The following is a 26,498-nucleotide window of genomic DNA, read 5'->3' on the forward strand; positions in this document are numbered from 1 at the left end:
CTATGATTAATAAGCAAGTTTTAACTAAACACCTACTCTCTATCAGGCCCTTTACACACAATCTCACCGCATCCTCACCAGCTGTGGGAGGTATTTTCACACAAGCTCGTTTTCCAGAGGCTGAGAAGGAGCCTCAGGAAGGTTAAACGACGGGCCACAGTGACTCAGTGACTGGAAGAGGTGGCCCGTGACCCTGGGTCTGCTGATACTTTGTGCTGTGCCAACAGGCCTCCTGTGGGCTGGTTTTGATTATCATGTGCTTCACGGTCACTTACAAAAATGCTAGCTTAAATAACCCAAAGCTCCTAATAATCTCACTGTTAACCAGTCTTAAGAGTTACAAATGAACTTAGAGGAGTTTTTTTTTGAGGTGAGTTAACAGAAAGTCATCCTTATTGTTAGAAAGCTCTCAATGTTAGAAACTTCTTTCTGGTCTTGGTCCGAAGCATTTTTCCTGTTGGTTTCATGTATGTTCTTTGTACCCACGTTCATCAAGAAACCAGTCAATTCAGGAGATAATCAGCCAAATTAGTTTTGTGCCTAGATTGATACTTAAATGCTTGAGGGAAGAAAGAGGGCCAAGGCCTCATAGTCCCAGAGAGAGAAGTGGGTTTTTTTTTTTTTTTGGTGAGGAAGATTGGCCCTGAGCAAATATCTGTTGCTAATCTTCCTCTTTTTTGCTTGAGAAAGATTGTTGCTGAGCTAACATCTGTCATCTGTGCCAATCTTCCTCTATTTTGTATGTGGGACACCACCACAGCATGGCTTGATGAGCAATGTGTAGGTCTGTGCCCAGGATCCAAACTGGCAAGCCCTGGGCCAACGAAGCAAAGCTTGCGAATTTAACCACTATGCCACCGGGCTGGCCTTGGAGAAATGTTTCTTCAATCATGCATTATGGTTCATTTTTCTTAGAACAGTGTAAGAAAAAATGTAAACACTTTTCTTTTTATCAAGATAGAAAATGAAAGCCAAGAGAAGTTGAATGAAGTGTTTAGCTTCCCAGGGTTTGAAGCAAGACTGTGGCTTGCATGCACCAATAGGCAGGACCATGGACAGACACAAAGCACCTGGTTGTGGCCCCCAGCCTCCCAGAGGGATGCACCCACTCAGACACCCAAACGGTCAGACTTGGTTGGCCCTGTCAGTTTCAGGTGTGTAATCACCACAAAGGCTCTGCCCCAAGGTCCCATGCGCACTCAGTCCCACCCCTCCCACCCCCACTACCAGTGAGACATCCTCTAGAGCCTGGATTCGGTTCCGGCCAAATGGCGGTGGCAGAGGTTGGATTCCCATGGTCCAGGGCTCTTCTTGAGCCAGAGGAGAGAGAAGCCCGAGTTCACTGTGAAATCCCAAGGCCTAGACTGGGGAAACTGAGTCAGTACTGAGCCTGGAGGGCCACAGGCTCGGCATGAACTGGATATGAGAGGCCCTGGTGGGAGTGGGTCAGGATTCTTTGGGGCAGGGGCCCATTGTTCCTGGGCCATGATTGTTTCCTGTGGCTTTTTTGTCGCAGATATCTGATGGACTGGTGGTTTTGGCTGTCTTAATAGTAGACAGTAGGGTCTAATTAGCATATTTCAGCAATAAAATATTCAGAGGACCAGAAATTTGTCCATTCATTCACTCATTCTTCACTCAGCAAACATTCGCAGTGCTTACTGTGGTCCAGGGTCTGTGACTGGTCCTGAGAAAGCAAAAATAAAGAGTTGAAGACTCTGCTTGGAGAAGCCCACACTTAGCAAAGGATATTGGTAGAACGATAAATTACAAAAACAAATAAGCCCCCAGGTCAGTCAGGAGGTATGAGGAAGTGTAGGGGAGGCAAGTTCTTACCTTCCAGAGCGTGTGGGGCTGGAGCTGTGCTGTGTCTGTCACAGCTGTAGTAAGATAGTGACCCGGAAGTCCAGGGAAAGATTGCTCACCATGCACACACAGCACACGACAGGGGCTGCATGTAAAATATTGTGGTGTGCAGCTGCTGCTGACACTGTGATCAGATTAGGTCAACAGAAGCTGTTTTAAGAGCCTGGAAAGGCATCAGTCATAGCCTTTATTGTTGTCTACATCTTCCAGCTAATATTTGCCCAGCTTGGGGGCATGAAGTATCAAACAGCTCCAAAATGAACACAAGATTCTCTTGGCTTTGCACCAAGGGCCTTCTAGAAAGGTCTTTGTGGGAAATAATCGGCAAATAAATGACAGAATGATTTGAAAATAATAGCCAGGTCCTATCTTAGAATTTGGGAATATTTCTTTTGGTGGCAACTTGGTATATATCTGTCTCCTGTTTGTTTTTTTATGAGGCATCCTATTTTGGCCATCGAAATCTTTCATTCCCATTAGGAGTGAGCAGCTGATACTCCGACAACCCAAGCAACTTTCCTAATTTTGCATAGCTCCTCTGTTTGAGCTGCCCCTCAGTAGGGCAAATAGAGGTTGCTCTAGTATTTACTTTAAAAAGCATTTTTAACCGTCACTCACAAGATACAAACCACAAAGGAAGAGATCATGTGATTTGACTACCTAAAAATGGAAATTCTTATAGGTCAGAATAAAATTATAAGCAAAATTAGGTCAAATAAAAATAAAGAAAATGTCTGCAAAATACATCACAGACATAAGGATGAGCGTACTACGTTGGAGCTTTTGCAATTAGATAAAAATAGTGGAAAAGAATGCAGTGAACAAGCAGTTCATAAAAGAAGAAAGCCAAGTGGCAAAGAAGCATGAGAAAACTGTTGAACCTCATTAACCAAAGTGAAACGGAGTCATTAATGCCTATCAGCCCGGCAAAGCTCAAAATGGATGCACAGACTCAGTGTGGGTGGTTGAATGGCACAAGCAGCATCCTTATGCACCCCCGAGGGGAGAGCACTTTGGTAAGAAAAAGTTCTGGGGAGAAATTTGGCCATATAATTTAAAAATACTAAAAATATGTATCTCCATAAGAATTTATTCTAAAGAAATTATAAGATAAATGCTCTTCCGTCTAGAAATTTTTAATGAAAATGAAATGTGCAAAAATGTAAATATAAGGTTGTACATCTGAGTGTTTTCTAGAAAAGCTAATAACTAACATTTATTGAATGCTTACTTTGTGCCACAGTTCTAAGCTGTTCCCAGGTACTTATCTAACCATCACAGAAAATTCTCTGAGGGAGTACTGTTATTGTCATGATTTTTGTTTTCAGTTGAGGTTTACTGCGGTGGGAATGTATACCAGGTCATACAGCTAATAAATACCCGAATCAGAGGCTTTCGCTTTCCATCCTGAAGTATGGCCACTAGGCTATACCAGCCCTTCCCACGAACGCAGGCAAAGGTTGGAAATGATCCAAATGTTCAACAGTAGCAGTGCCCATTGTGGGGATAGCACATTCAAGTTGTGACATACTAGGCAGTTGTGAGAAATCACGTGATAGAAAAGTCTTTATCAATGCGGGAAATAGGCTCGTAATTGCTTTGTAAAAACAGTAAGCTAGCAAGAAGATCTGCAATTTGATACAATTTTGTTTGAATTTGAATCATGTCAATTTGAAATACTTCAATTTGAGCTAAAAACAGTTTCACTCTATGTGCAGTGTTTGACATAAGCAGAGTCATTCCAAATGAAAAATTAATTTAGAAGCCTGCAGGCCCAGGGAATTATAAACCAGAAGTTATACATATAAGGCTTTGTGGTTTTGCACTAACAGATTTGGGAAGTCTGGTTGTGATATTTTGGATGATAAGCAGGACCTTCCGTGGCTCTCAGCTTATGAAATACTGTGGTGCAATGGAACTTCAGGCAATCACTCTGGTTTTTCTCATGCTGTTATTTTAGCATTCACTGTTGTTGTAATCTAGAAGCTTCTCTTATACCCACTTGCTGTCACTCGTGCATTCATTAGATGAAAAACGTATTTTCAAACAGTAACATTGAAATGGTGGTTTGATCTAATAACTGGCCTTAAAGAAGCCTGGAAACTTCCATAGGATACTTGCTATGCTGTTCATGTAGCAGAGAATACTCTGAACAAAGAACGATGGCGAGAATGCTGAGGAAAGGGAAGGCATCGTCTAACAGATTCCCCTTTGAGGAAGACTGCCTCCTTGACCAAACTGCAGTCAGCTCCTCTGAGCCCTCCCCCTGAGAGCTCCCCACTTGGCGTGCCAAGCCCCGTTTCAGCCAAGAATCCTGCTAAGCCAGTTTACTGAGGATGGCTTTACCCTGACAGCCAATCTAGCTCTTTGTCCTCCACCCTGGACAACTAATGAAGTTGCTCTTAGTAATTTTCCATGGGCTCCCTCAGCCTGCTTGTTGGCTATAAAAGCTCACTTGCCCCTGTTGTATGGGGAATTAAATCCAGCCTCCCGCCTTTACTGCAATAGTCTTGAACAAAATCTGTCTTGTCGTGCTTAACAGGTGTCTGATGCTGAGGGCGGTTATGCTGCCCCAGGCTCTGGGCTGAGTGCCTTATGCATGTTGTGTGATAATGCCTTCATACCTTCCTGAGAGATCAGCGTTATTATCCTCTTTCCTCAGATAAAGAGAGAGGCTCTGAGGGTTAAAAATCACTTGTCTCTGTCCAACAGCTACTAAGGGGCAAGGCAGGACTTGGACCCATGTTTGTCATTAAAGTTGAGATGGACTATGAAAATAAATGTGTGTTTCTAGTCCATTTTACTGACACAGACGATGAAAAAAACGAAATGTGGCAGTCTTCAGTTGAATAGCTGGCAAATACTATAATAAGCATTTTCCTGCCATCTCCAAATCCAGTGTCACTTCCACCCGGTCCAGACACGGAAGGAAAGTGCTCCTGACTTGGGAACTGGTGTTCGCCAGGGTATTTGGGTCACTGCCCAGGTGGCCCCAGCAGTCAGCTTGCTCAGAACTGCCTCACTCCAGTTTTAAATGGTCTCATGTTTGCCAATTGGTTTCTTTTCTCTCTCTGTGTAGTTTTCACCTCCAAGAAAGCCCAGTCACCATGGATGCAAGCGAATTCCGAAGGAGAGGGAAAGAAATGGTGGATTACGTGGCTGACTACATGGAAGGCATCGAGGGACGCCAGGTCTACCCCGATGTGGAGCCTGGCTACCTTCGCCCCCTAATCCCCACCACCGCCCCCCAGGAGCCAGACACATTTGAGGACATCATTAATGATGTCGAGAAGATAATCATGCCAGGGGTAAGTCTATATCCAACATCAGGGAACAGGAGGGTTAGCATTAATGTAGCACCTGTTGGGCATCAGGCAATTCATATCTATTATTTTACCTAATCCTTCCAACCATCTTGGAGAGAAACTTTATCATTTCTATTTTATGGCTGAGGCAACTGAGGCCCAGAGAGGTGAGGTGATCAACCTAAGGTCACACTGCTAGTAAGTGATGGAGCCAGGACTGCAACCCATATGGTGTGGGCGCCAAAGGCAGTGAGTGCACTTTCCCCACAGCCCCCAGATCAGTCCCCTGCCCTGAGACCCTGATGCATGAGAGTCATATCTGACCATTGGAGGAAACCAACCACTGGTGGCTGGTTTCAAGGATGTTAATTGCTCAAAATAAAGCATATTCCTAACCATCTTCTGTTTAGCAGAGAGTAAATCCCACGTGTGGGAGAAATGTTTTATTAATTTTATTTGAGAATGGGCGACGTGGTACTGCTCCTGTCCAGAGGCTGACCGCCGAAGCAGCCTCTTTATGGGAAGCCAGTGAGTCATAGCTTGGCCTGTGGTGCCCAGAGGGGCTTAGACAGGAAGGGAGAGGATCAGGACCTGTTGTCACCCCACAAAGTCTCTCAGAGGGGAGCAGGCAGTTCACATTCAAAGGAAACTCACTACAGCTTTACGTTTCCCCAAGATTTTCCCTGACAAAGAATTCACCTAAAAGCCTATGTGTTAATGTGGGAGGAGGATCTCGGATCCTCAAGTCCATTCCATCATTTTCAGATGGGACACAGAGGCCCTGAGCCCCCCTTACCTGTGAGCCGGTCACAGAGCCACTGACCCCGGAGCGGGGCTCGGGAACTCAAGGATCCGTTCCTCAAGACCAGAGGCCTGCTGCCGTTTCACCCTCCCTGGAGAGTTTCCTTTGACATTTGTACTTTGAGCAAAGTGGAGGATTCCAGTTCTCGCCTAGAGGTTGTGCAAATACACCAAGCCGCTGAGCATCCAACCTCTCCAGGGGCAGGTGTGGTTAAATGTCAGGAAGAGGGTGTGTCCTACTCTGTTCGGGCAGCCTTACAAAATACCACAGGCAGGGCGGCTTAGACAACAAACAGTTCTTACGGTTCTGAGCCTGGCTATCTGAGGTCCAGGTGCAGACTGATTCGGTTCCTGGTGAGGGTTCTCATCCTGGCTTGCAGAAGGCCGGCTCCTCCCTGTGTCCCCACATGGCCTTTCCTCCCTGCAGAGGCCCTACCTTCACCATCTAACCTGGCCCTAATTATCTCCCAAAGGCCCCACCTCCAATACCATCACTTTGGGGACTGGGGCTTCAACATAGGAATTTGGGGGGCCACACGCATGCAGTCCAGAACACGGGGACTGCAGAAGACTGGAATTTGAAATATTCCTGCTCGGATAGACGGGGCACTCCCTGCGCAGAGCTGTGCTAGGAAGCGCACGGGCTTTGGGGCAGGGTCCCTGGGGGGGAGTCGAACCGGCCACTTGCCAGCTGTGTGATTGCAGGGAAGGTAGAAGAGCTCTCTGGGCCTCATCTGCAGAGAGAGCGTAGGAACATCCGTCCAGGGTGTTGTGTGAGTCGTAGCTGAGAGTGAGACAAAGGGACATGTGTCCCTAGTCAAGAATTGCTCTTGTCCTTTCGCAGGTCTTAGGGCAGGTAGGGAAGAGACACAGTGAGGGCCTCCAGGTTCATGAATGGGGAGGATGGCCCAGGGCCACACCATTACTCCCGTGGACCCCTTAGAAATACGGAAAATTATGGTTTATGAATGCATTGGCATAAAGATGAATATATTAATATTATAAAAACCTTTTTTTTCCTTTAACCTGAAAGCTCATGTTTTCTTCTGATTAAAAAAAAAATTTAAGTTTTCCAGGCTCCTGACAGTATTTTGTGCCCTGGCCACTGAGTCTGCTGCTCCTCACGGCCCACAGCCTCGCCCCCAGCCTCTCTGCCTGAGCCTGCATGCTCCGACTGGCTGGGCATCTCCCTCTGTCCAGACGGTTCCCTGGCCCTGCACAGGCCTGCAGCCTCACCGGCCCTGTCCCTCTGAGACGCCCATTGCTGCTGGCACCGCCCCTCACGTAGGATGAATAGCTTTGTCCTCTTGTCCTGCCCTCACCCTGCAGATGCGGGGTGGCTGTGTTGAGTGAGATCGGGGCTTAAGTCCCCACGACCACGTAAATCCTGCTGAGTGCTCTCAGTTCTTGGAGGGTTCCTGGGTGGCTGCCTTCACGATCTGGGCATCTCTCACCCCAGGTCATGACAGTGGACAGTTGAGAGCTAGTGTTATCCAGGAAGAAATGTTTGCTTTTCTCCCCAGACTGAAAATGAGTAGTGTTGGGAGAACGTGTCTACAGCCTTTGGGGATTCTGGAGAAGGTTAGAGGAGGAAGAAACACTTGGGTGCATGTTTTGGTTTAGCGTGAGAGGAGGTTGGAGTTCTGAGAGGTGCAATCAGTTGCCTAAGGTAACCCAGAAAACCGAATGGCTGCCAGACTGGAAGTCAGGAGAGCTCCCAGCATGCGTGCAGTTGCTGTGCGCTGGATGAAGAGTGCGGAGGTGCGGGAAGACGGGGAGCTGGGTGGTGTCTCCTGCACACCGGTTAAGGCATTACAACTCTGACTGGAGACTGAATGACCATCACACAGAGGGCTGGGAGGGAAGGGCGGGGTCTTAAGGGCTTTACTCTGTTCTCGCATGACAGGTGTGTCATCAACAAGAACAAATTAAAGAAGCAAAACTGGGCCCCACCCTCATTTTCTCTCCTCCTCTATCTTCTTCCAACACTCTGAGATGTTCCCAGCCCATCCTACACGACCACTCCTAGTCTTCCCACCCTAGCTGGGCTTGCAGAGCTCCTGCCCCAGGAACAGAGGTGTCCTTGATCATCCTCTCCTCCTCCTCCTCCTGACGCCTGGGGTGGTCTCACCGCTGCCTCAGCCTCAGGCACCCTGGCTGCACTGGGGGACAGCAGAGACACGGGGTCTGGGGGATGACAGAGCCATGCTTGGCTGGAGGGCATGGATGGTATAGGAGAGTGAGGAAGAGGCTGCAGTAAGAGCAGCTGGAGAAACCTAGTAAATCAGGCCTTTTTTCTAATACAGACTTTATGTTTTTGGAGCAGATTTAGGAAAACCAGTCTTCTAATGCAATAGGGCCCTCAGGTGCAGCTCCTTCACTGACAAGCACACCTGGCCAGGATTTAAAACACAGTGTTGTTTTGAGAGACTGCATTTGCTGTGGCAACTGAGGCACCTCCGCTCCTGGGGCTGCCTTGCCTTGCACTCGAGTCACCACTCTATCCCCAACAGGTGACCCATTGGCACAGCCCCTACTTCTTTGCCTACTTCCCCACAGCCAGTTCGTATCCAGCCATGCTCGCGGACATGCTGTGCGGGGCCATCGGCTGCATTGGCTTCTCCTGGGTGAGTGTTGGGGTGATCCTGTGGGGGTTCCTGACAGTGTTGGGGGGTCTTGCCATGGGGACATGACATCTGTACTCATAGGATATGAGCAGGTGACAGTGCCACCTATGTGAGGGGAGAAGGATTCAGCCCTAGAGAGGCCTCATAAGGGAATAGAAATTTGGAATACAGGGAACAGGGAGAGAGACCTTTCTGGAAAGGTTTCCACAACCCAAAGCCAATTCTGCACAGCAGTGCTTTTTCAGAAGTATTTGGTATGAATTAAAATTACAGTCGAGGCCCTAGAATTTCTATAGCCCGTGCCCAGGAATCTGCATTTTTACCAAGCAGCCCTGAGGATTTCTGTATAATCTGCAGTTTGAGAAACACAGCGGCCCTTGTCCCTTCCCATCTGTTCTCAGCCAGGGCTGCTGTCCTGGGAGAGGCCCCAGCCCAGCAGAAATGCCAAGTGATGCAGAGCAGGCATTCTGGAAATGGGGCCAGCTCCTGTGACCACACCACTAGCCCAGTCCCACCTTATCTGGGGTAAAATGCCTAGAAAGATCCCTGCTCAGAAGGGCAGGCTGGGCTGGCTCTTCCCTGTGGCTCTCTGCTCCCATCGCAGGGCTACAGCAAAGATTCCCGCCTTCCCAAACACAGAGTGCTCAGAAGCAGAGCTGTTGCTGACTGTGGCAGGGACCCGGGGCTGCCTATACCGTGGGGACTTCTTCAAATGCCAAGGTCTGACCCACAGTGTGTACCTGCTTGTGCCTTGGGGCCGAGTGGACTCATGGGTGTTGACTCCTGCTGAGTACAGGCCTGGGGCACGTAAAGGCGATTTCGGGTCATGAACGCGCCATGCTGAGCAGCAGGACCCAGCGGAGCTGAGCACTGTCCCCTGCACCATCCCTCCTCCTCGCTCTTGCTTAGCAGCCCCAAGGGGGAGGGTTGGAGGAGTCCTTCCTGGTTCCCTGCTGCAGACGCCTTAGCTGCTCCTCTGTCAGGTGCCCCAAGGCCTCCCTCTCCACTGGGAGACAGATGGGCATGGCCAGTGTGGCTTCAGTGACCTCCCTTTGTCTCCGAGTACATCCCTCCCCGCTAAAGGACATTTTCTTTCATTAGATACTACAGCAGATTTCATTTCACTCTGCCAGTCCAGAGCCATCCTGTCCCTTCAGGGTGACTTGGCATCCATCCTATTGTGTCTGCTCTTTCTGAGCACTGTCTGATATCTCTGGGGCTTTGGAGAGCTGCCTTGCTGTCTCTAGGCTGTACTGGCTGAGACCTGGGCTCCTAATAGCGAGTACAGGTCCCTATGCCTGGAGCTGGCCTTAGCTGGGATGGTAGGCCCCTCTGGGTGGGGCTGATTAGCAGGAGAAAGTGCTGCTTGTTCTTACCAGAAGAGCAGCATTAGCTGGTGTGCACGTGGAGGCAGAGAGCACCCCTGAGCACAACAATGAGCCCCCCAGGGAGGTGGCGGCTCAATCCATCTTCAGGTGGGACCCACGGCCAACCTACCTCCCCCTCTCAGTGTGCAGTGAGAGGGGAGAGTATGCAGAGTGCCATCTCGAGAGCCTAGAAGGCAAGGTCTGTGAGCTGCCGAGGGCTCCCAGAGGGTTCAGGCGGCCCAGAGCCCACCTCCTCGACTCAGGATAGTCTCATTCCACTGACTTGTGACTATGGAGGAGGGTCCTCCAGTGAGCCTTTCTAGATCCTTCTGTAAATAAACAGGTGGCTAAATGAGCCAGCGCACAGTGCCAGTGTGGCGCAGCACGGTAGAGTAAGGTTGTTACTGTGGGCTATGCCTTCCTTCCCAACCATTCTCCCTTGACTCTTGGTCAAGGGGCATAAGTGTGAAACTTGTTTCAGGCATTTGAATAGCGCCTGAGATTGGGCAGTTTTAACCGGGGGTTCAGTGGGAGATTAAACTCTGTTGCTGCTCCCAAAATTCTGCAAGAACTAGCTCCTTGCTCTGGCACCAGGCCCCAGAGAATTGGAGTGAAAAAGGGTAAGGGGAAGAGGGTGACATCCCCAGGGATCCAAGTCTGTGGGTGGAGGACACAAGGTCACCAGCAGAGATGTGGGAACCAGTAGAGCTTTGTACACAGAGAGCATATCACGTCCTGTGGCCGATCTGGGATCTGCGGAGTATGGTTCCCTCTGTTCTCCAAGTGTGGGAAAGAAGAGGAATCTCCTGTGTGCCAAGCTGTCAGCACCAGTCTGCCCTGAGTGGCCCTCAGGGATGTCTTAGAGCTGCTGGGAGGGAGGGGCCTGCTGTCGTGGACCCAGTCTCTGCCACTGCTTCTCCCTGGAACTCTGCGATGGAAAAGCAGACAATCACATGTAATTCTGCCCAAGGATGGGGCTTTTGAAAATGTTTAAAACCTTTTGTTAAATTGATAAAATCTAAGTGGCGGGAAGTAACAAAGTTATTCTCTTTGTCTTACCCCTTTGTCGCAAGCTGGTAGGAAGCTGAAGGCAGCTGCCCTGTGCTTAACTCCTTTCTCCCTCCCACGGCAGGCTGCGAGCCCGGCGTGCACAGAGCTGGAGACTGTGATGATGGACTGGCTTGGGAAGATGCTTCAGCTGCCAGAGGCATTTTTGGCTGGGAACGCTGGAGAAGGAGGTGGAGTGATCCAGGTGAGGCAGGGAGGGGCGGAGAGTCCAGCTTTCTGGGATGCATGGCTTTCACAAAGGGACCACAGCTGTAGGTGGACAAAAGAGACACTTGTGCTTCTTGTTGCATCCTCACCTTTCTCCTGGAAAACAAGCAGAGATGAGTTATTATGAGAACTCGGGATGTGGATTTGGATCCCGGTGCCACCTCTTACTCACTCTGTGGTAGATAGAAGAGTGGTTATTACTCAGCAAGCGTGTAGTAATAAAAACAACAACTACATTTTTGTTGTGTTCCCCATTGCCAGCCACCATGCCCGAGCACTTTCCAGGCTTTAACTCATTTAATTCTCTCAACAACACTCAATTAAAATACTCCCATTTTACAGGTGAGAAAACTGAGGCACAGAGCAGTCAGGTAACTTGCCCATGGGTTCCCAGCTGGTAAGTTCTAGAGCTGGGGTCTGAGCCCACATCTTTCTGACTGCAGAGCCATGATCTTCACCACCAGTCAGGGCCATCCTCAGGCAGTAGTGGCAGCTGTGACCATGTGCTTTGATGGCTTCTAGAAAGTTCTATATCTATGGGAACCAACAGTTCGCCTAAAGATGCTGCCTCTTCTGTGTACCAATTTAATTAATTCTCTTCATTTGACATGTACTGTTGACAGTAACCATCAGGAGACATGACAGATGCAAATGACGATCATGATGGAACATTTGTTCCACCAGAGTCTGCAGGACAAACTCCACTAGGAAGACAGGTTTTATGCTGGTTTTTGTTCCTAGCATGGAAGATGGACTCTGTTGAACCCACCACCCTCCCTGACATCATTTTTCTCGTGTCAAGTATATGATAATATTTGGAAAGCACTGTTAACTTTGGGGGGAAAAAGGGATTTCCTTTTTCAGATATCAAACTTTCAAATGCTCTGAGAATTTGTTATGGCAGCTATTATTCTGCCCATCTGACAGATGAGAACACTGAGGCATAGATGCCTTTGTATGCGATCACCCGGCTGGTGGGTGGGGCAAAACTAAACTAGGAAGCCAGCTCCCACTTTCCAGTGTTGAGACTACTCATACAGAGGGGGTTTTAAACTCCCACGTGTCAGTTTTCTGTTGCTGTTGTAACAAATTTTGTGGCTTAAAACAACACGAACCTATCGTCTTACATTTCTGTAGGTCAGGAATCTGACATGGGTCTTACTGGGCTAAAATCAAGGTTGACATTTCAAAGGCTCCAGGAGAGAGACTCTTCCCTTGCCTTTTCTAGTTTCTAGATGCTTCCTACATTCCTTCGCCATGGTCCTCTCCTCCAACTTCAAAGCCAGCAGTGTTCATCATTCTGACCCTTCTTTCCTGGTCGCATCTCCCCCTGACCACAGATGAGAAAGGTTCTCCACTTGTAAGGCCTCATGTGATTAGATTGGGTCCATCTGGATAACCCCAAATAATCCCCCATGTCAAGTTCAAAGTTCTTAACTTAATCATATCACATCAACAAGTCCTTTTTTCCATGTAAGGTAAATATTCACAGGTTCCAGGATTAAGACCTGGACATCTTTGGGGGCCATTATTGTGCTGACCACGTGTAGTATGTGTCAGAGTCATGGAGGGGGTCCTAGACTCTCCAGAGATTCAGATTCGACAGGTGTTGGGTGGGCCCAGGAATATGCATTCTAACATGCTCCTCAGGTCTTTCTGATGCAGCCATCCCAGACCCACTTTGATAGACAGACCATGTGCCATGACCAATGGCTGACTTCTCTGTGAGCATCAGGCCAGTGTCACTAGGCTCAGAACCATTCCCTCTGTCCTCTCCTGACTCACAGTCTTTGGTTATCACACTTTCTATCCTACATCAGTGATTTTGAGCAGAGAGCCGATGAAAATGAAACATTGGCCATGTTGTAAGCAAAGCTTCAAGATGGTGCTGTGAACTGGACTTAAACAGAGCAGCAAATGCCAAATGTTTCAGTTCGCCTGGACAGTTTTCTTCTTGTCAGAGGCCATGCAGCCCGCCAACCTCCTTGGCAAAGACCACACACCAAGATAGGCTGTCTATGCAGCCTTCTGGCCTTGAGGAAAGAGGCTGCCGCACAGGGTCCCCCATCGTGCCCCGTCAACTGCATCTTGTGTGCGTGGAGGTCAGGCAGCTTTCCAATCTCTCGGACACTTGTCCTGATTCTCCAGAGATGCCGCTGCCATCCTTCTCTGATGAAGAGCAGAGCCAGCTGTTGACAGATGAGAAAGCAGCGGTAAGGAAGAAGGAGCGCGGTGCTGGAGGAGGCGCTTTAGTTTCCTATTCTGTTTGACTTGATTCCAGGTCTGGAGGTGACCTAACTCTTCACCAGCCTGGATGCTTGCAGCAGACTCACTTTTTCTTTGTAATTCCACACGTGTTACCAAGGTCAACTTTTTTCATTTGTTCCATTCATTTTGGCTGCCCCCGGCCCCCCACACCCCACCACCCCCAGCATTTGGTAACCCCGATTAATCTGAGACTCAGTGTTTCTTCACCTGGGACATTTTTCTTCTCCAATGCCTTAGTTATTGTTCATGGGCCAGTTCTGCTCTGTTTATCAGGAGCTTCAGTTTTCCACAGTTTTGGTATCTCTTCCAGAATTTCTAGCATTCTTTGGTTATTTCCCCCCACCTTTTTTTTTTTTGGCCATTTTGTCTTTTATATTTAGGGGGACTTTCTCATGGTTTTCTGTACATCATGGTTTCAATTTTTCACACTGCCAATTTGTTGCCTTCTATGTCAATTTTCGTTCTGTTATTCCACTTAAACAAAAGTTTTGTCCCCTTTGCACTTCTGAAAACTGGATGTCCATTGTGACAATAGAAAATATTCAGGAACACTTTGGGGCATGCTTCCTCCAGTGTTATTTCAATACCTGCGTGTGTGTGTGTGTGTGTGTGTCTGTCTCCGTGTGTAAAAAAAAAAAATTGAGATAATACAATACATACCCACAGATTTTCTGTGTGGTGTTTTAGTTACTCTTTTATTGTGAGCATTTCCCGTTATTTGAATATTCTTTGAAAATATTACTATTGCATGATTTTCTATGATGTGTCACAATTTATATAAATAATATATGAGATACTTATGTTTTTTCAGTTTTTCTCTCTTATAAATAACATTTCAGAGGACACTTAGGATGAGGTGCAGCAATCTAAGATCATCAGCTTCCTGCTGGGCTTTCCTGGCCAAGTCCATAGTCCCCATTCATGTACCACCAAAAATCAAAATAAAAAAAAATAAAAAGAATGTTTCTGGGTCATTGGATGTTACACCTCAAACAATGTCACATTCAGTTCTTTCCAGCAGTGCAAGATGTTTCCTCTAATTTGACGCTTCTCAAAGATCTTACAAATACCCCATAGTGTAAGTTGTGTCTATTATAATAATAGTTACTTTTTATTGAATGCCTACTCTGAGCTAGGCTGTGTGTTGACTTATTTCTTGTTCTATATGTTATCATTTTTCAGTCTCCAAATATTGATGAGGATTGATTGCATTATTGATGATCTTTTCTGTAGATGAGGAAACGGAGGACCCAAAAGGTTGGATGTCACTCCCAACAGCATGAGCTAGTTAGAGGCAAAGCCAGCACAAATGCAAACGGGACATGTGAGTGTTACACCAGCTCACCTCTGACCCTTTGTGCGGATTAGTGTCCGGAGGTGTGCATGCTGCCATAAATTAAATCTTTCATTTATCTTTTCCTTAAAGACAAGCCCATTTTCCAGAGACAGTGGAAGCCCTAGCATTTGGTTGAGAATAATCCTGGCATCTCTTGGTCCAGGATTCAACACAGATTCCCTTGGAGCCCAATTTACTCAGTGTGCTGAATGAAAGCAGGCAACGTGTCTGTGTTTGAGGCAGGAAGCCCCCCTTCCCAGCTGACAAAGCTCATTGTCCATAATTTGCGAGGACTCAGAGGGCACCCGAGCTGGGTGACAGCCGTGGGTCCAAAGCTGGACGCTGAGCCCCTCAGAGCTGTAATCACAGCTGCCAGGTTTTGGCGCAGTGATGGGCATCTGAGTCAAATGGCAAATCAGCCTCTGAGCTGGACGAATGGGGCCACAAAAGTGGTCTCTTGATTGGGTTTGAAAACTCTCATGGAAGAAAAGCCAATTTCCTGCCATCTGTGGGGTGACACTTGAAAAACCCGGATGAAAGGATATTTCTGCTCACAGCATTAGCAGCCCAGCATCAGTCTCACCAGCACTTCCTTCTGCCTCTTAGCGGGCTTGCCATGGCAACCTTTGTCTGCTGTGAAACAGCAAAGGTATCATTATGCTCTCTTATCACAAGAACAGTCACCTCCTACTCCTCCCTCCCAAAGATCTGCTTCCAAAAAAGGGCAGAGAAATCGACTTGTCTTCCAGCTCCAGTTGGTCAAACTGTGCTGTCTGCCTCAGAGCTGCTGAGTTCTGGATGCTCCACTGACAATTTGTTTCACTGGGCATTTTTTTTTTTAAATCACTTTGTTGCCTGAAGGTGGGGAGTTTTCTCTTAGGACATGGACAGAGCCCAAAGGAAAACGCATAATTAATTGGCACGGTGATTCAAAGCCTTTCATTAGAATGTGGTTCAGAGAATGAATATTTTGAGGGTAATGTGAGTTCTAAGGCCTCAGACGCGGGTGGAGTTTAGAGAGGGGGGCCACAATCCCATGTGAGTGTTGAGGTGGGAACAAGGATTCCCATTCTGGGAGCTACCCCTTTCAATAAGCGTTTCACATTGCATTTCCATTGAGAATGAATGGCGTGATGGGTGGATCCATGACACAAGATGCGGGGGAACAGGAGAAAAGCAGCCACATGGGAGGGGAGGAGTGTGAAATCTAGTGCCTGCCCTCACACAGCTTGGATTTCACGGGATAGCTGAGTTAGCTTTGCCAGCCCAATTTCTTTAACCATATCCAAAGCCATTTGTTATAAAACCGTATCTAAAACAACTGCTATTGTAATAATTGTAAATGGTTTTGAAGAAATATAAAACCCATTTTAGAGGCTGAATTAAGATTATATATATATATATTTGAGTCCATGCGTTAGAGCTACAGAACTATGAGTAAATGCATTTATCTTTAGATTTTTCGTCTTCCCAAAGGATATGAGTTGGCTAAATAGAATAAGAAAAGGCATTGAAACAGTAAAATAAAATAAGTCAGGATCAATGGAGCGAGGATGGAATGTTAGCGAAAGAGGTTGACCTCCTCAATTATTTTATTGTCTATTTTCCTGTAAAACTCTGAAATTTCTTTCCCATAGTCAACAAAAATCTACCTTTTATTTTTTCTCTCTAATGTTAATACTGTTCGGTTGATGGGTTTCTTCTAGGATTTACTTGACTTTGAGGTCATGAGCAGGGAGAAGGGGGTAAGGGAGCCCCAGGCAGCCTGAAGAGACACATGTGGGCTCATTCTTCACCCTGCCACTCACTAGCTGCTGATTTGGGGCAAATTAGTTAACTTCTCTGAGCATCAGTTTCCCAGCTGAAGATGAAAAAGTTTAAAAACAGGATTATTTTGCAAATTAAATGGGATAACATGGTTGGTGCTAAAGTCATTTTATCCTTCACCCACTCCCAACCTCAGAGGAGTGAAGTTTGCACTATTCTTTACTACTTTGCCAAAATAAGTTTTTGACATTAGTTGTATTGGTTTCCCAGGGCTGTCATAACAAAATACCACAGATTAGGGAGCTTAAACAAGAGACGTTTATTCTCTCATACCTCTGGAGGGTGGAAGTCCCAGATCAAGGTGGCAGCAGGGTTGGTTTCTCCTGAGGCCTCTCTCCTTGAGTACAGATGGCCATCTCCTCACTGTGTCCTTGGTGGCCTCTCCTCTGTGTACAGGCATGTCTGTGTCCTCATCTCTCCTTGCAAGGACACCAGCCAGACTGGATTAGGGCCAACTCTAAAGACTTCATTTTAGCTTAATGATCTCTTTAAAGATCTTATCTCCAAAAATGGTCACATTCTGAGGTAATAGGGGTTAGGACTTCAACATATGAAATATGGGAGGACACAATTCACCTTATAACATTAGTGATTGAGGGAAATCCTCTAAGGCAATTCCTGGGTCTTGAGGAAAAAGTAACCCGTTTATAAACAAATATAAATTTTTTTGTTCAAGTTGCTATGCACACAGCTAGGCTTAGATGCTGGTACCCTGGGCTCTGTCTCCTCTTCTGATGGACACAGGAGCAGCATCTCCTAGGCCAGGCTGTGAGGATTGCATGGGAAAATGCCTGCAAAGCAGTTCTCACCATACCTAGTACCCAGTAAGTGCTCATAAATGATGGCTATTCTGTTATCTGATATAGACAAAGCAATGTTGAAATAACAATCAGAGCTGAGGTGGCAGCCAGAGGTTTCAGATGTTTCCCATGCACAGGAGAGCAAATTTTGCAATTTCAGATTCATCGTTAAAGAAATATATGCAGACCCAATAATACGTCTCCCAACCAGTTTAGATATGGATTCCTTTGCTGTATTTGAAACTCATTTCAACTTTTTCTTTGATTTAGGGAAGTGCCAGTGAAGCCACTCTGGTGGCCCTGCTGGCCGCTCGAACCAAAGTGACGCGCCGCCTGCAGGCCGCCTCCCCGGGGCTGACACAAGCCACTATCATGGAGAAGCTGGTGGCCTACTCCTCCGATCAGGTGAGTGTGTTGGCCCGAAGCCCCACCGAGCCTCCAAGATCCAAATGTTTTCCTTTACGTCAAATCAAAACAGAATAAAACCGTGCAGCTTCATTTCAAATCCAGGAGGAGTTCCTCTGGTATCTCCTAGACAGAGCCCTGTGCTAAAGAGAAGGTGTGGGCTGCAGGCTAGGACTTAGTAAATCAAGCTGAAAAGAAAATAACTGTGGTGCGAGATCACCGGGACTGGCTCTGTTGCCAGTGCCACCTGCTCTGGCTTACACTGAGGTCAGCTGGGCCACCTCCGGAGTAGCATGGTCGAGACATTGGACAAGGCTCTCAAAGACCTGGGCTCATAGCCCAGCTCTGCTATTTTGAGTTTTGTGATCTCAGGCAAATCACATAAATTCTCTGAGCTTTTTTTTTTTTTTTCCCAACAAACAGGGACAAAAGCCCCTGCCCCTTGGTGTTGCTGCTCTGCCAGCTAGTGACAGGACTAAGACAACGGATATGCAGGTGCTTCGTAAGGTTTAGAGAATTCTATAAATAGGAGCCTGTAGTGTGACTTCAATGGCCAGCCCATTCAAAAAGATTAAAAAGCAAACAGAATTGTGTGAGAAGGAACAGAAGGGAAGAGAACTGAGCAGATGCAGAAAGTAACCCCATGAGGGAAATTCTAGTCAAGAGGGCACAAAAGTTTACCATGCACCACCCTCAAGATTTTGGATTCCACAGGGAATAGCTGATCCAGCTTTGCTGATATATGTATCTTTAATGAATTTCTTAAGCCAGGCATTTCAACTGTGGCAGCTTTGTTCTAGTTAATAACGATAGGTAGCCTGAAACAAATACAGTACCCGTATATCAATGCTTACTCAGGAGGATTATATCTCTCTGTGTGTGTTCTAACTCCACGTGTTAGCACTACCTATACATGAAGAAAATTATTCATTTATATTTATACTGCCCTGTTTCCCAGAAGGACATGAGGAGACAAAAAAAATGCACCTGTCGTACTCAGTAAATATGTGTTGAGATAAGTTGCTATGAATGTTAGAGTGTATCCTTTCCAGATGTGGTTTCTGGGAGGGAATTTAGCCCTAGAGAAAGTAATTTGTGATGTTTTCTCGATTCTCCCAAGGAGGGTGCATGGCTAGGACCGTTCCAGGTGCACAGGAGTTAGGTGAATTCATGACATCCAGTGGACGGCCTTGGGCTCCAGGGTGTAATTCTTCTGTGGCCCTCCAGTCAGTTTCCCCAGGGGCAAGGCCAGATGCAGCGCTTTAGGTGCACGCTGTTCACTGAGGGGGGCCCTCTTGGGAAACCTGTAGGAGTTAGGGAAGCAAGATGAGGCAGGGAAGGAACAAATAAGGATGTGGTCTCTGAGAACTGAGAACATCTTGCTGTAGCCTGGCCCATGTGGGCTCCACTGGTGCATGAACCACCACAGAGCACAGAGCTGCCCCTCCTCAAGGCAATGAGACAGGCTTTTGTACATATGCATAGTCAGTCCTGCAGGGGTGGGTGCAGAAGGCAGCTCTGCAGAGAAGGGGCCAGCTGGAAGCCATGATCAGCCAACATCTACCAGAACTGGGAGTGGACGCCTAGGCCACACCAAGGGGACCTGGGCAGGACACAAAAAGCTTCTACTCCGGGAAGCAGGTGCTTTCTCCATGAGAGAACCGTCTCTCCTGGACAATTCAAAACACCAGTGGCTTTGGTGACAACCCCTGTTGTCACTGCTCCCCAGGCCCCTGTCCACTGCCACACCAGCCTTCCTGAGACTTCTTACCTCCAATTGCCTAATCCTGTGTTGAAACTACATTTCAGGCCAGCATTAACCCCAGGACGCATAGGGTCAAGGTGTTGGCTATACATTTATAACCTGATCATCTCAGTCATCATCTGAAGTTAAAGACAATGCACAAAGTTCATGAAAAGAATAGCTTCCTAGAGCTGTCAAGAGCTTCACAGGTGATTCTAGAGCCTCACAGGAGAAGAGGAAGGATAGTAGCTTATTTAGTTCCCTCTACGCCAGGCACTGTACTAGGATTCCACATCGTTATTTATCATTTTCACAACTAAGCTTTGAAGTGGGCATTGGTTGTTGTCTCATTGTGCACAGGAGGCATGGAGGTTCCCTCTGGTAGCCTGCTAGGGTCACAGGGAAAGGGCTGCAGTCCACCCAGGCCCACATGGTTCCAAAGCCTGTGCTTCTCACTGGGCCCGCCTCCCTCCCGGAGGTTGCTGTTTGGGAGCTGCACCGCAGCAGCAGCAGTGAGGCCCCAGGACAGGACCAATCATGAGACAGTGATGGTGGTGCTGCAGGGCAGAGGGCGGCGACTTCAATAAGACTTGGCTTTCCTGGGAGTCCCTCAGAGAGGAGGGGTCTGCCATCCAACAAAGATGCCATGTCTTGGCTTCCTTTCTCCAGACACTATTTACTGAGCATCTGATTGCTAAGCTTGGCCACCACACTGCCCAAGGCCCCGCAGTGAGAGGCAGGGCCCAGATATGAAGGCAGGTATTCTAACTCCACTTCTGGGGTATGCCTTCCAAGACCTCACTGCTTGCTCTCAAGTCAAACCAATGAATGAGAAACATCACCAACATTGACCCAGCACTTTATCTTCTAAGTGTCTGATTCATTAAACTGGAAAGCAAGATTCCACACGACCTGAAACAACTCCAGGAGTGAAGGTATGGGGAGAGGGAGGAAAGGAGAGCCGTTCTCTCTGCATTGTGGAATGAAAGGAGCTGCCAGCTTGAAGTGGTGGGAGCTCACTGCAGAGCCAGGGGCTTATAGCTACTGCATGGAGCACGCCTGCACGAGACAAACTCTGCTGCTTTCTTTCTAGGCACACTCCTCGGTGGAAAGAGCAGGACTAATTGGTGGAGTGAAATTGAAAGCCATCCCTTCAGATGGCAAGTTTGCCATGCGTGCTTCTGCCCTGCAGGAGGCCCTGGAGAGAGACAAGGCAGCTGGCCTGATTCCTTTCTTTGTAAGTTCAACAGCACTTGCTGCAAATGGAGCCGTGGGCCTGGGGTGGGGCGGGGGTGCCAGGGCCACTTCCCAGGCTGCCTTGGTGGTCACAGGCCAGGCGGTACTTACACTGTCAGCCTGCCTCTCCTTGAGGAAGGCTGCAGGAAGACTCCATTTATTTTCCCTCCTGCTCGTGTTAATCTCAGAAAGAAGGAGGCAGAGAACCCCATCCTGGAGGGTTCTGCTTCCCGTTAGAAGTGGCACCTTGTGATGGCCCATTGACAGCACTTTGTGCCATGAGGAGTATATGACCGATGAGTGAACTGAATAAAAAATAAAATGGAAGGCGTCGCTGCCCAGACCAGTGTTCTCAGTAGCTGCTAAGACTCATCATTAGCAGTGACTAATTAGAGCTAAAATATCTAACTAGCCAAATAGCGCCTGATTTTCTTGTGCACAGATAGGCATTTTCCAGTGGGGAAGAAATAACTGGCATTGCAGCTAGGACTGGGACTGGTCATACCTGGGGTGGCCACGGCAGTGTGTGGTGTCTGCGACTGACACGTCATGTGTGACGGCCGTTAAAATGTGTGATCATAGCACTAGCCCTGGGAGTTCACCGGGCTGCACTTTGTAGTCACTTGAGGAGCTGTGAAAAAAATACTGAAGCCCAGGCCTTGATCCAGTTTAATTTTACCAGAATTTCTAGGGATGGAGCCAGGCTGGAAATGTTTCACAGCAACTTCAAGATCCTCGTATGCGTCCAGGGTTGAGAAACACTGCCCAGATGGACACCTTTCAGCATCTGGGCGTTTCCTAGCTGTTAGAGCATTCTAGGTTTGAGAGACTTTATGAGCCACATGTTAATAACAGCCACTATATTTACTTATGATTAATCTTTGAGACAAAGTTTTTTTCCTCCAAAAAATTGTTTTGGTCAATTCAGATTACTGATCATTTATTGACTATCTAACATGTGACTGAGGAAGGCATGGAGGGTACAATTTTATACCAAATTTGGTCCAGATTCACGGCGTTCCCATAGGAATCAGGAGTATAAGCAAATAACTGTCACATAGAAGGAGCGAGAATTTTCAGAGGCTGCACGTAGAACGGATGCTGGCCAAGTCATTTTGGCGGGTGCGGCAGGCATCAGCCAGTGGAGCCAGGCTGAGCTGTCACCCTACCCCGACGTCTGTCTCAGTCACCCCTCACTGCTTATTTTTCTCGGTTGCATGTATTACACCTGACACGCATATTTATTTTTATGTTTGTTTGCTGTCTCCCTCTTCCCACCAGAATGTGAGCTACGGGAAGGAAGGGTCCGTTTAGTCACAGCTTTATTCTCAGCTTCTGGAAGCTGTGCCTGACACTTAGCGGAAGCTCAATAAATATTTGTCAAATAAATAAAGATTTAGAAGGAAGATCATTCCAGGCAGAAAGAAAGATTACCCTTGTAATTTCCACATACAATTTCACCACAATTTGGAATGATTCTATTTAATTGAAGTAAAATCTTTTGAACCTATATTGCCAATTTTAAGACTCACAAGAATATCCTGTCTAGGGAAAAATAAATATATTGAGACACACTCTTTTAGGTTGAAGAATGAAGGCAATGGAGGAGACATCACATCAAATGATGAGAATATTTTATTTTATAAAAATTACAAAACTCATAAACAAGGTTAAAAGACAGATGCTGGCAATGAAATACGAGCTATATTATAAACTAAATCTTAAAAAGAAGGCTTAAGGATCAATAAGCAAAAAGACAACATTCCAGTAGGAAAATACACAAAATATATAAAGAGTTGGTTCCAAATTCAATCACAAAAAAAAATAAGAACATAAAACAAATTCCATTCCTCTAATAACCAAAGAAATACAAATGAGTCCCTGAGAGAGGTATGTTAGAGCCGCATACTGTGTTGTAGATGTGTCTATTTCTTCTTTTGTATCTGTTGAGTTTTATTTAACATATGTTGAAGCTCAGTGACTTGGTACATCCGGATTTGGATTTGCCATTTCTTCCTGGTGAATGACCCATTGGCTGTTACGAAATGCCTTCATCTCTAACCAGGCTTCTGCTTTGACTGACTCTGCTGTAATTACACGTGTTCAATTTGTTAGCATTTGCATGATATATTTTTTCCACTCTTTTACTTTCAACCTTACTGTTCTCTCATATTTAAGGCATGTCTCTTGTAAGCAGCATATGGTTGTTGCTGGTTTTTTAAAAATTATTTGTGTATAAATTCAGCATGACAGTTTTCTCTGTTTTGTCAATTTACACTGAAGGTAATTTCTGATCCATTTAAATGCGTATCTACCATCTTACTATTTGTTTTCTCTCTGGCCCACTCCTTAGATGTTGCTTTTCTCTGCTTTCTTGCCTTTTCTTAGATTAATCAAATGTTTATATTATTCCATTTTCTTCGTTTTTAGCGTCTAGTTTTGTATTCTTTTATTTTTATGCCTCCCTCTCACCTTTTGTGTTATTATTGTCGTACATTTTAATTTACATATATTTAAAACTCCATGAGACTCTATTGTTATTTTATACAGCAAATATTTGTTTAGATGAACCTAGCTATTTCTCTTTCCATTGACCTTCATTCCTTTCTGCATTTTCTTATTTTCATCTGAGATCATTTTCTTCCACCTGAAAAACTCCCTTTAGAATTTCTTTTACATTCTGATTTAATTATCTCAGTTCTTGTATTTCTGAAAATGTCTTTGCTTTGCCTTCACTTTTGAAAGACAGTTTTGCCTGGTGTGGAATTCTAGGGTGGAAGCTATTTTCTTTGGGCACTTTAAATATATAAGTCCATTCACTTCTTTCTTCCATGATTTCTGTCACCGTGTCAGTTGTCAGTCTTAGTGTTGCTTTGATGAAGATAATGTGGCAATGTGACTTTTTCCCCTGGCTGCTTGTAGCATTTGCTTTTAGGCAGTTTTACTATGATGCAATAGAATTGCTTTCTTTGTGCTTGGGTTTTGCAGAACTTCTTGAATCTGTGATTTGTTATCTCTCATTGGTTTTGGAAAATTCTCATCCATTATCTTTTTGAAGTTTCCTTCTGCCCGTTTTCTCTCTCCTCTCATTCTGAGACTCTGATTACACATGTTAAGTCTTTCTACTGAGGGAAAAATCTCTCTTATGCTCTTTTACATATTTTCCACCCATTTTTTTTAAATCTCCATGCTCAGTCTGACCTATTTACAATTTACCAATTCTCCCTTTAGCCACGTCCAACTGATAAATGAATATATCATGCTATTAATTTTAAACATTGAAAAGTTTCAACTTTTTATTTTGAAATAATTGTTAATTTAAGGAAATTACACAACTAGTGCAAAGACGTCCTTGTGCCCTTCACCCAGTTTCCCCCAGTTGTTGCATCTTCCATAGGTATAGTCTAATAACAGACCCAGAGAACTGATTCTGGTACAATGTGTTTGGATGGTCTTATGTCACTGATTACATGTGTGGATTCATGTAACCACCACTGTAGTCGGGGCATAGAACTTCTCTATCACCCAGAGACCTCCCTCATGCTACCCCTCCGTGGTCACTCCCACCCTTCTCCTCTCTCACCATTCCTAACCCCTGGCAACCACTAAATTGTATTCTCTACACTTTTGTCATTTTGAGAACATTATATAAATTGAATCATACAGCAAATGGCCTTTAGAGATTGGCTTTTTTCACTCAGCATAATGCCCTTGAGATCCTTCCAAGTTGCCATGTATGTCAATAGTTGGTTCGTCTTTTTTTTTTTTTGCTGTCCCACAGAGATTTGGTTCCACATTATCTGTACCATAGTTTGTTTAACCATTTACCTATTGTAGTTGTTTCCAGCTTCTGGCTTATTACAAATAAATCTTCCAAGAACATCCATGTACGGATATTTGAGTGGACATGTTTTCATTTCTTTGAGATAAAGCCCTATAGTGCACTTGAGGCTCATAGGGTAGTTGTATGTTTACTTTTTAAAGAAACTACCAAACTGTTTTCCAGAGTGGCTGTACCATTTACATTTCCACTAGCAATGAGTGAGAAAGTCAAGTTCTTTGCATCCTCACTAGCATTTGGTTTTGTCACTATTTTTTAATTTTAGATGTTTTGTTAGGTCTGTAGTGATATCTCCTCATAGTCTTAATTTTCAATTTCCCTGATGACTAATGATATTGAACATCTTTCCATGTGCTTTTTTGCCAACCATATATGCTCTTCAGTGAAATGAATCTTCATGATTTTTGCTCATTTTCTAAATGGATGGATGCATTATTTTTAAATTAATAGGCTTTACTTTTTAGAGCGGTTTTAGGTTTACAGAAAGATGAGCAGAAAGTACCGAGTTCCTGTATACTTCCTCCTTTGTAGCCTTTAGTTTCCCCTATTGTTAGCATCTTACATTGGTGTGGTACATTTGTTATAATTGGTGCACCAATATTGATACAGTGTTATTACCTAAAGCCCACAGTTTATATTAGGGTGCACTTTTTGTGGCGTACTTACTATGAGTTTTGACAAATGTCGAATAACATGTATACACCATTTCAGTATCATACAGAATAGTTTCACTGCTGTAGAAATCCCCTGTACTCCAACTATTGCTCCCTCCATCCCTCCAGCCTAGCCCCTGCAATCACTGATCTTTTTACTGTCTTCATAGTTTTTTTCCAGAATGTTTTATAGTTAGAATCATATGGTATGTAGGCTATTTGTATTGGCTTCTTTCATTTAGCAATATGCATTTAGGATTCTTCCATATCTTTTAGAGCCTTTATAGCTCCTTTTGTATCACTGAATAGTATTCCATCGTCTGGATGTACCACAATTTATTCAAAGACCACCTATTGAAGGACATCTTGATTGCTTCCAAATTTTGACACTTATTAAAAAAATGCTTTAAACATTTATGTGCAGGTTTTTGTGTGCACATAAATTTTCAACTCATTTGGGTAAGTACCAAGGAATGCAATTGATGGATCATGTGGTAAGAGTATGTTTAGTTTTATAAGAAACTGCCAAATTTTTTTCCAAAGTGACTGTGCCGTTTTGCATTTCCACAAACAACGAATGATGGCTTCTGTTATCCTACATTCTCACCAGCATTTGGTGTTGTTACTCTTTGGGATTTTGGCTGTTCTAGTAAGTATATATTGGTATGTTAATATTTTAATTTGCAATTCCCTAATGACATATGACGTTGAGGATCTTTTCATATGATTACATGCTATTTGAATATCTTCTTTGGTGAGATGTCTGTTGTGCTCTTTTATGTTATGTTATGTTATGCAACTTTTTAATTGGATTGTTTATTTTTTATTATTCTTGAGTTTTAAGAGTACTTTGTATAGTTTGGATACCAGTCCTTTATGAAGAGATATGTTTTACAAATGGTTTCTCCTGTGGCTTGTTTCATTCTCCGAAGTGTTTTTCACAGAGCAGAAGTTTTTAACTTTAATGAAGTCCATCTTATCAGTTTTTTCTTTCATGGATTATTCCTTTGGTGTTGTGCCTAGAAATTCATGGCCAAACTCAAGGTGATCTAGATTTTCTCGTATAAAATTTCTAGGAGTTTTATAGTTTTGCATTTTACATTTAGGTCTATGATCCATTTTGACTTAATTGTCAAACATGTAAGGT

The 26,498-nt window shown here is 45.4% G+C and overlaps 1 protein-coding gene across 6 annotated transcripts in view; it reads left to right on the forward strand.

Annotated features, from left to right (window-relative positions):
• Window positions 1–26,498, forward strand: part of DDC (dopa decarboxylase) — a 90,324-nt gene that overhangs the window by 10,867 nt on the left and 52,959 nt on the right. For 4 of the 6 annotated variants that reach the window (XM_014828363.3, XM_044778212.2, XM_014828361.3 and 1 more), the window contains exons 2-6: window positions 4,946–5,174; window positions 8,486–8,599; window positions 11,099–11,218; window positions 17,743–17,877; window positions 20,715–20,858. In XM_014828363.3, the coding sequence (XP_014683849.1) occupies window positions 4,974–5,174; window positions 8,486–8,599; window positions 11,099–11,218; window positions 17,743–17,877; window positions 20,715–20,858 (714 nt within the window). In that variant the 5' untranslated portion in view covers window positions 4,946–4,973. The remainder of the gene's footprint in view (window positions 1–4,945; window positions 5,175–8,485; window positions 8,600–11,098; window positions 11,219–17,742; window positions 17,878–20,714; window positions 20,859–26,498) is intronic. The other 2 variants (XM_070498945.1, XM_070498914.1) reach the window with 1 other exon arrangement.

This window comes from Equus asinus, chromosome 1 (genome assembly GCF_041296235.1).
Source record: "Equus asinus isolate D_3611 breed Donkey chromosome 1, EquAss-T2T_v2, whole genome shotgun sequence".
NCBI lineage: Eukaryota > Metazoa > Chordata > Mammalia > Perissodactyla > Equidae > Equus > Equus asinus.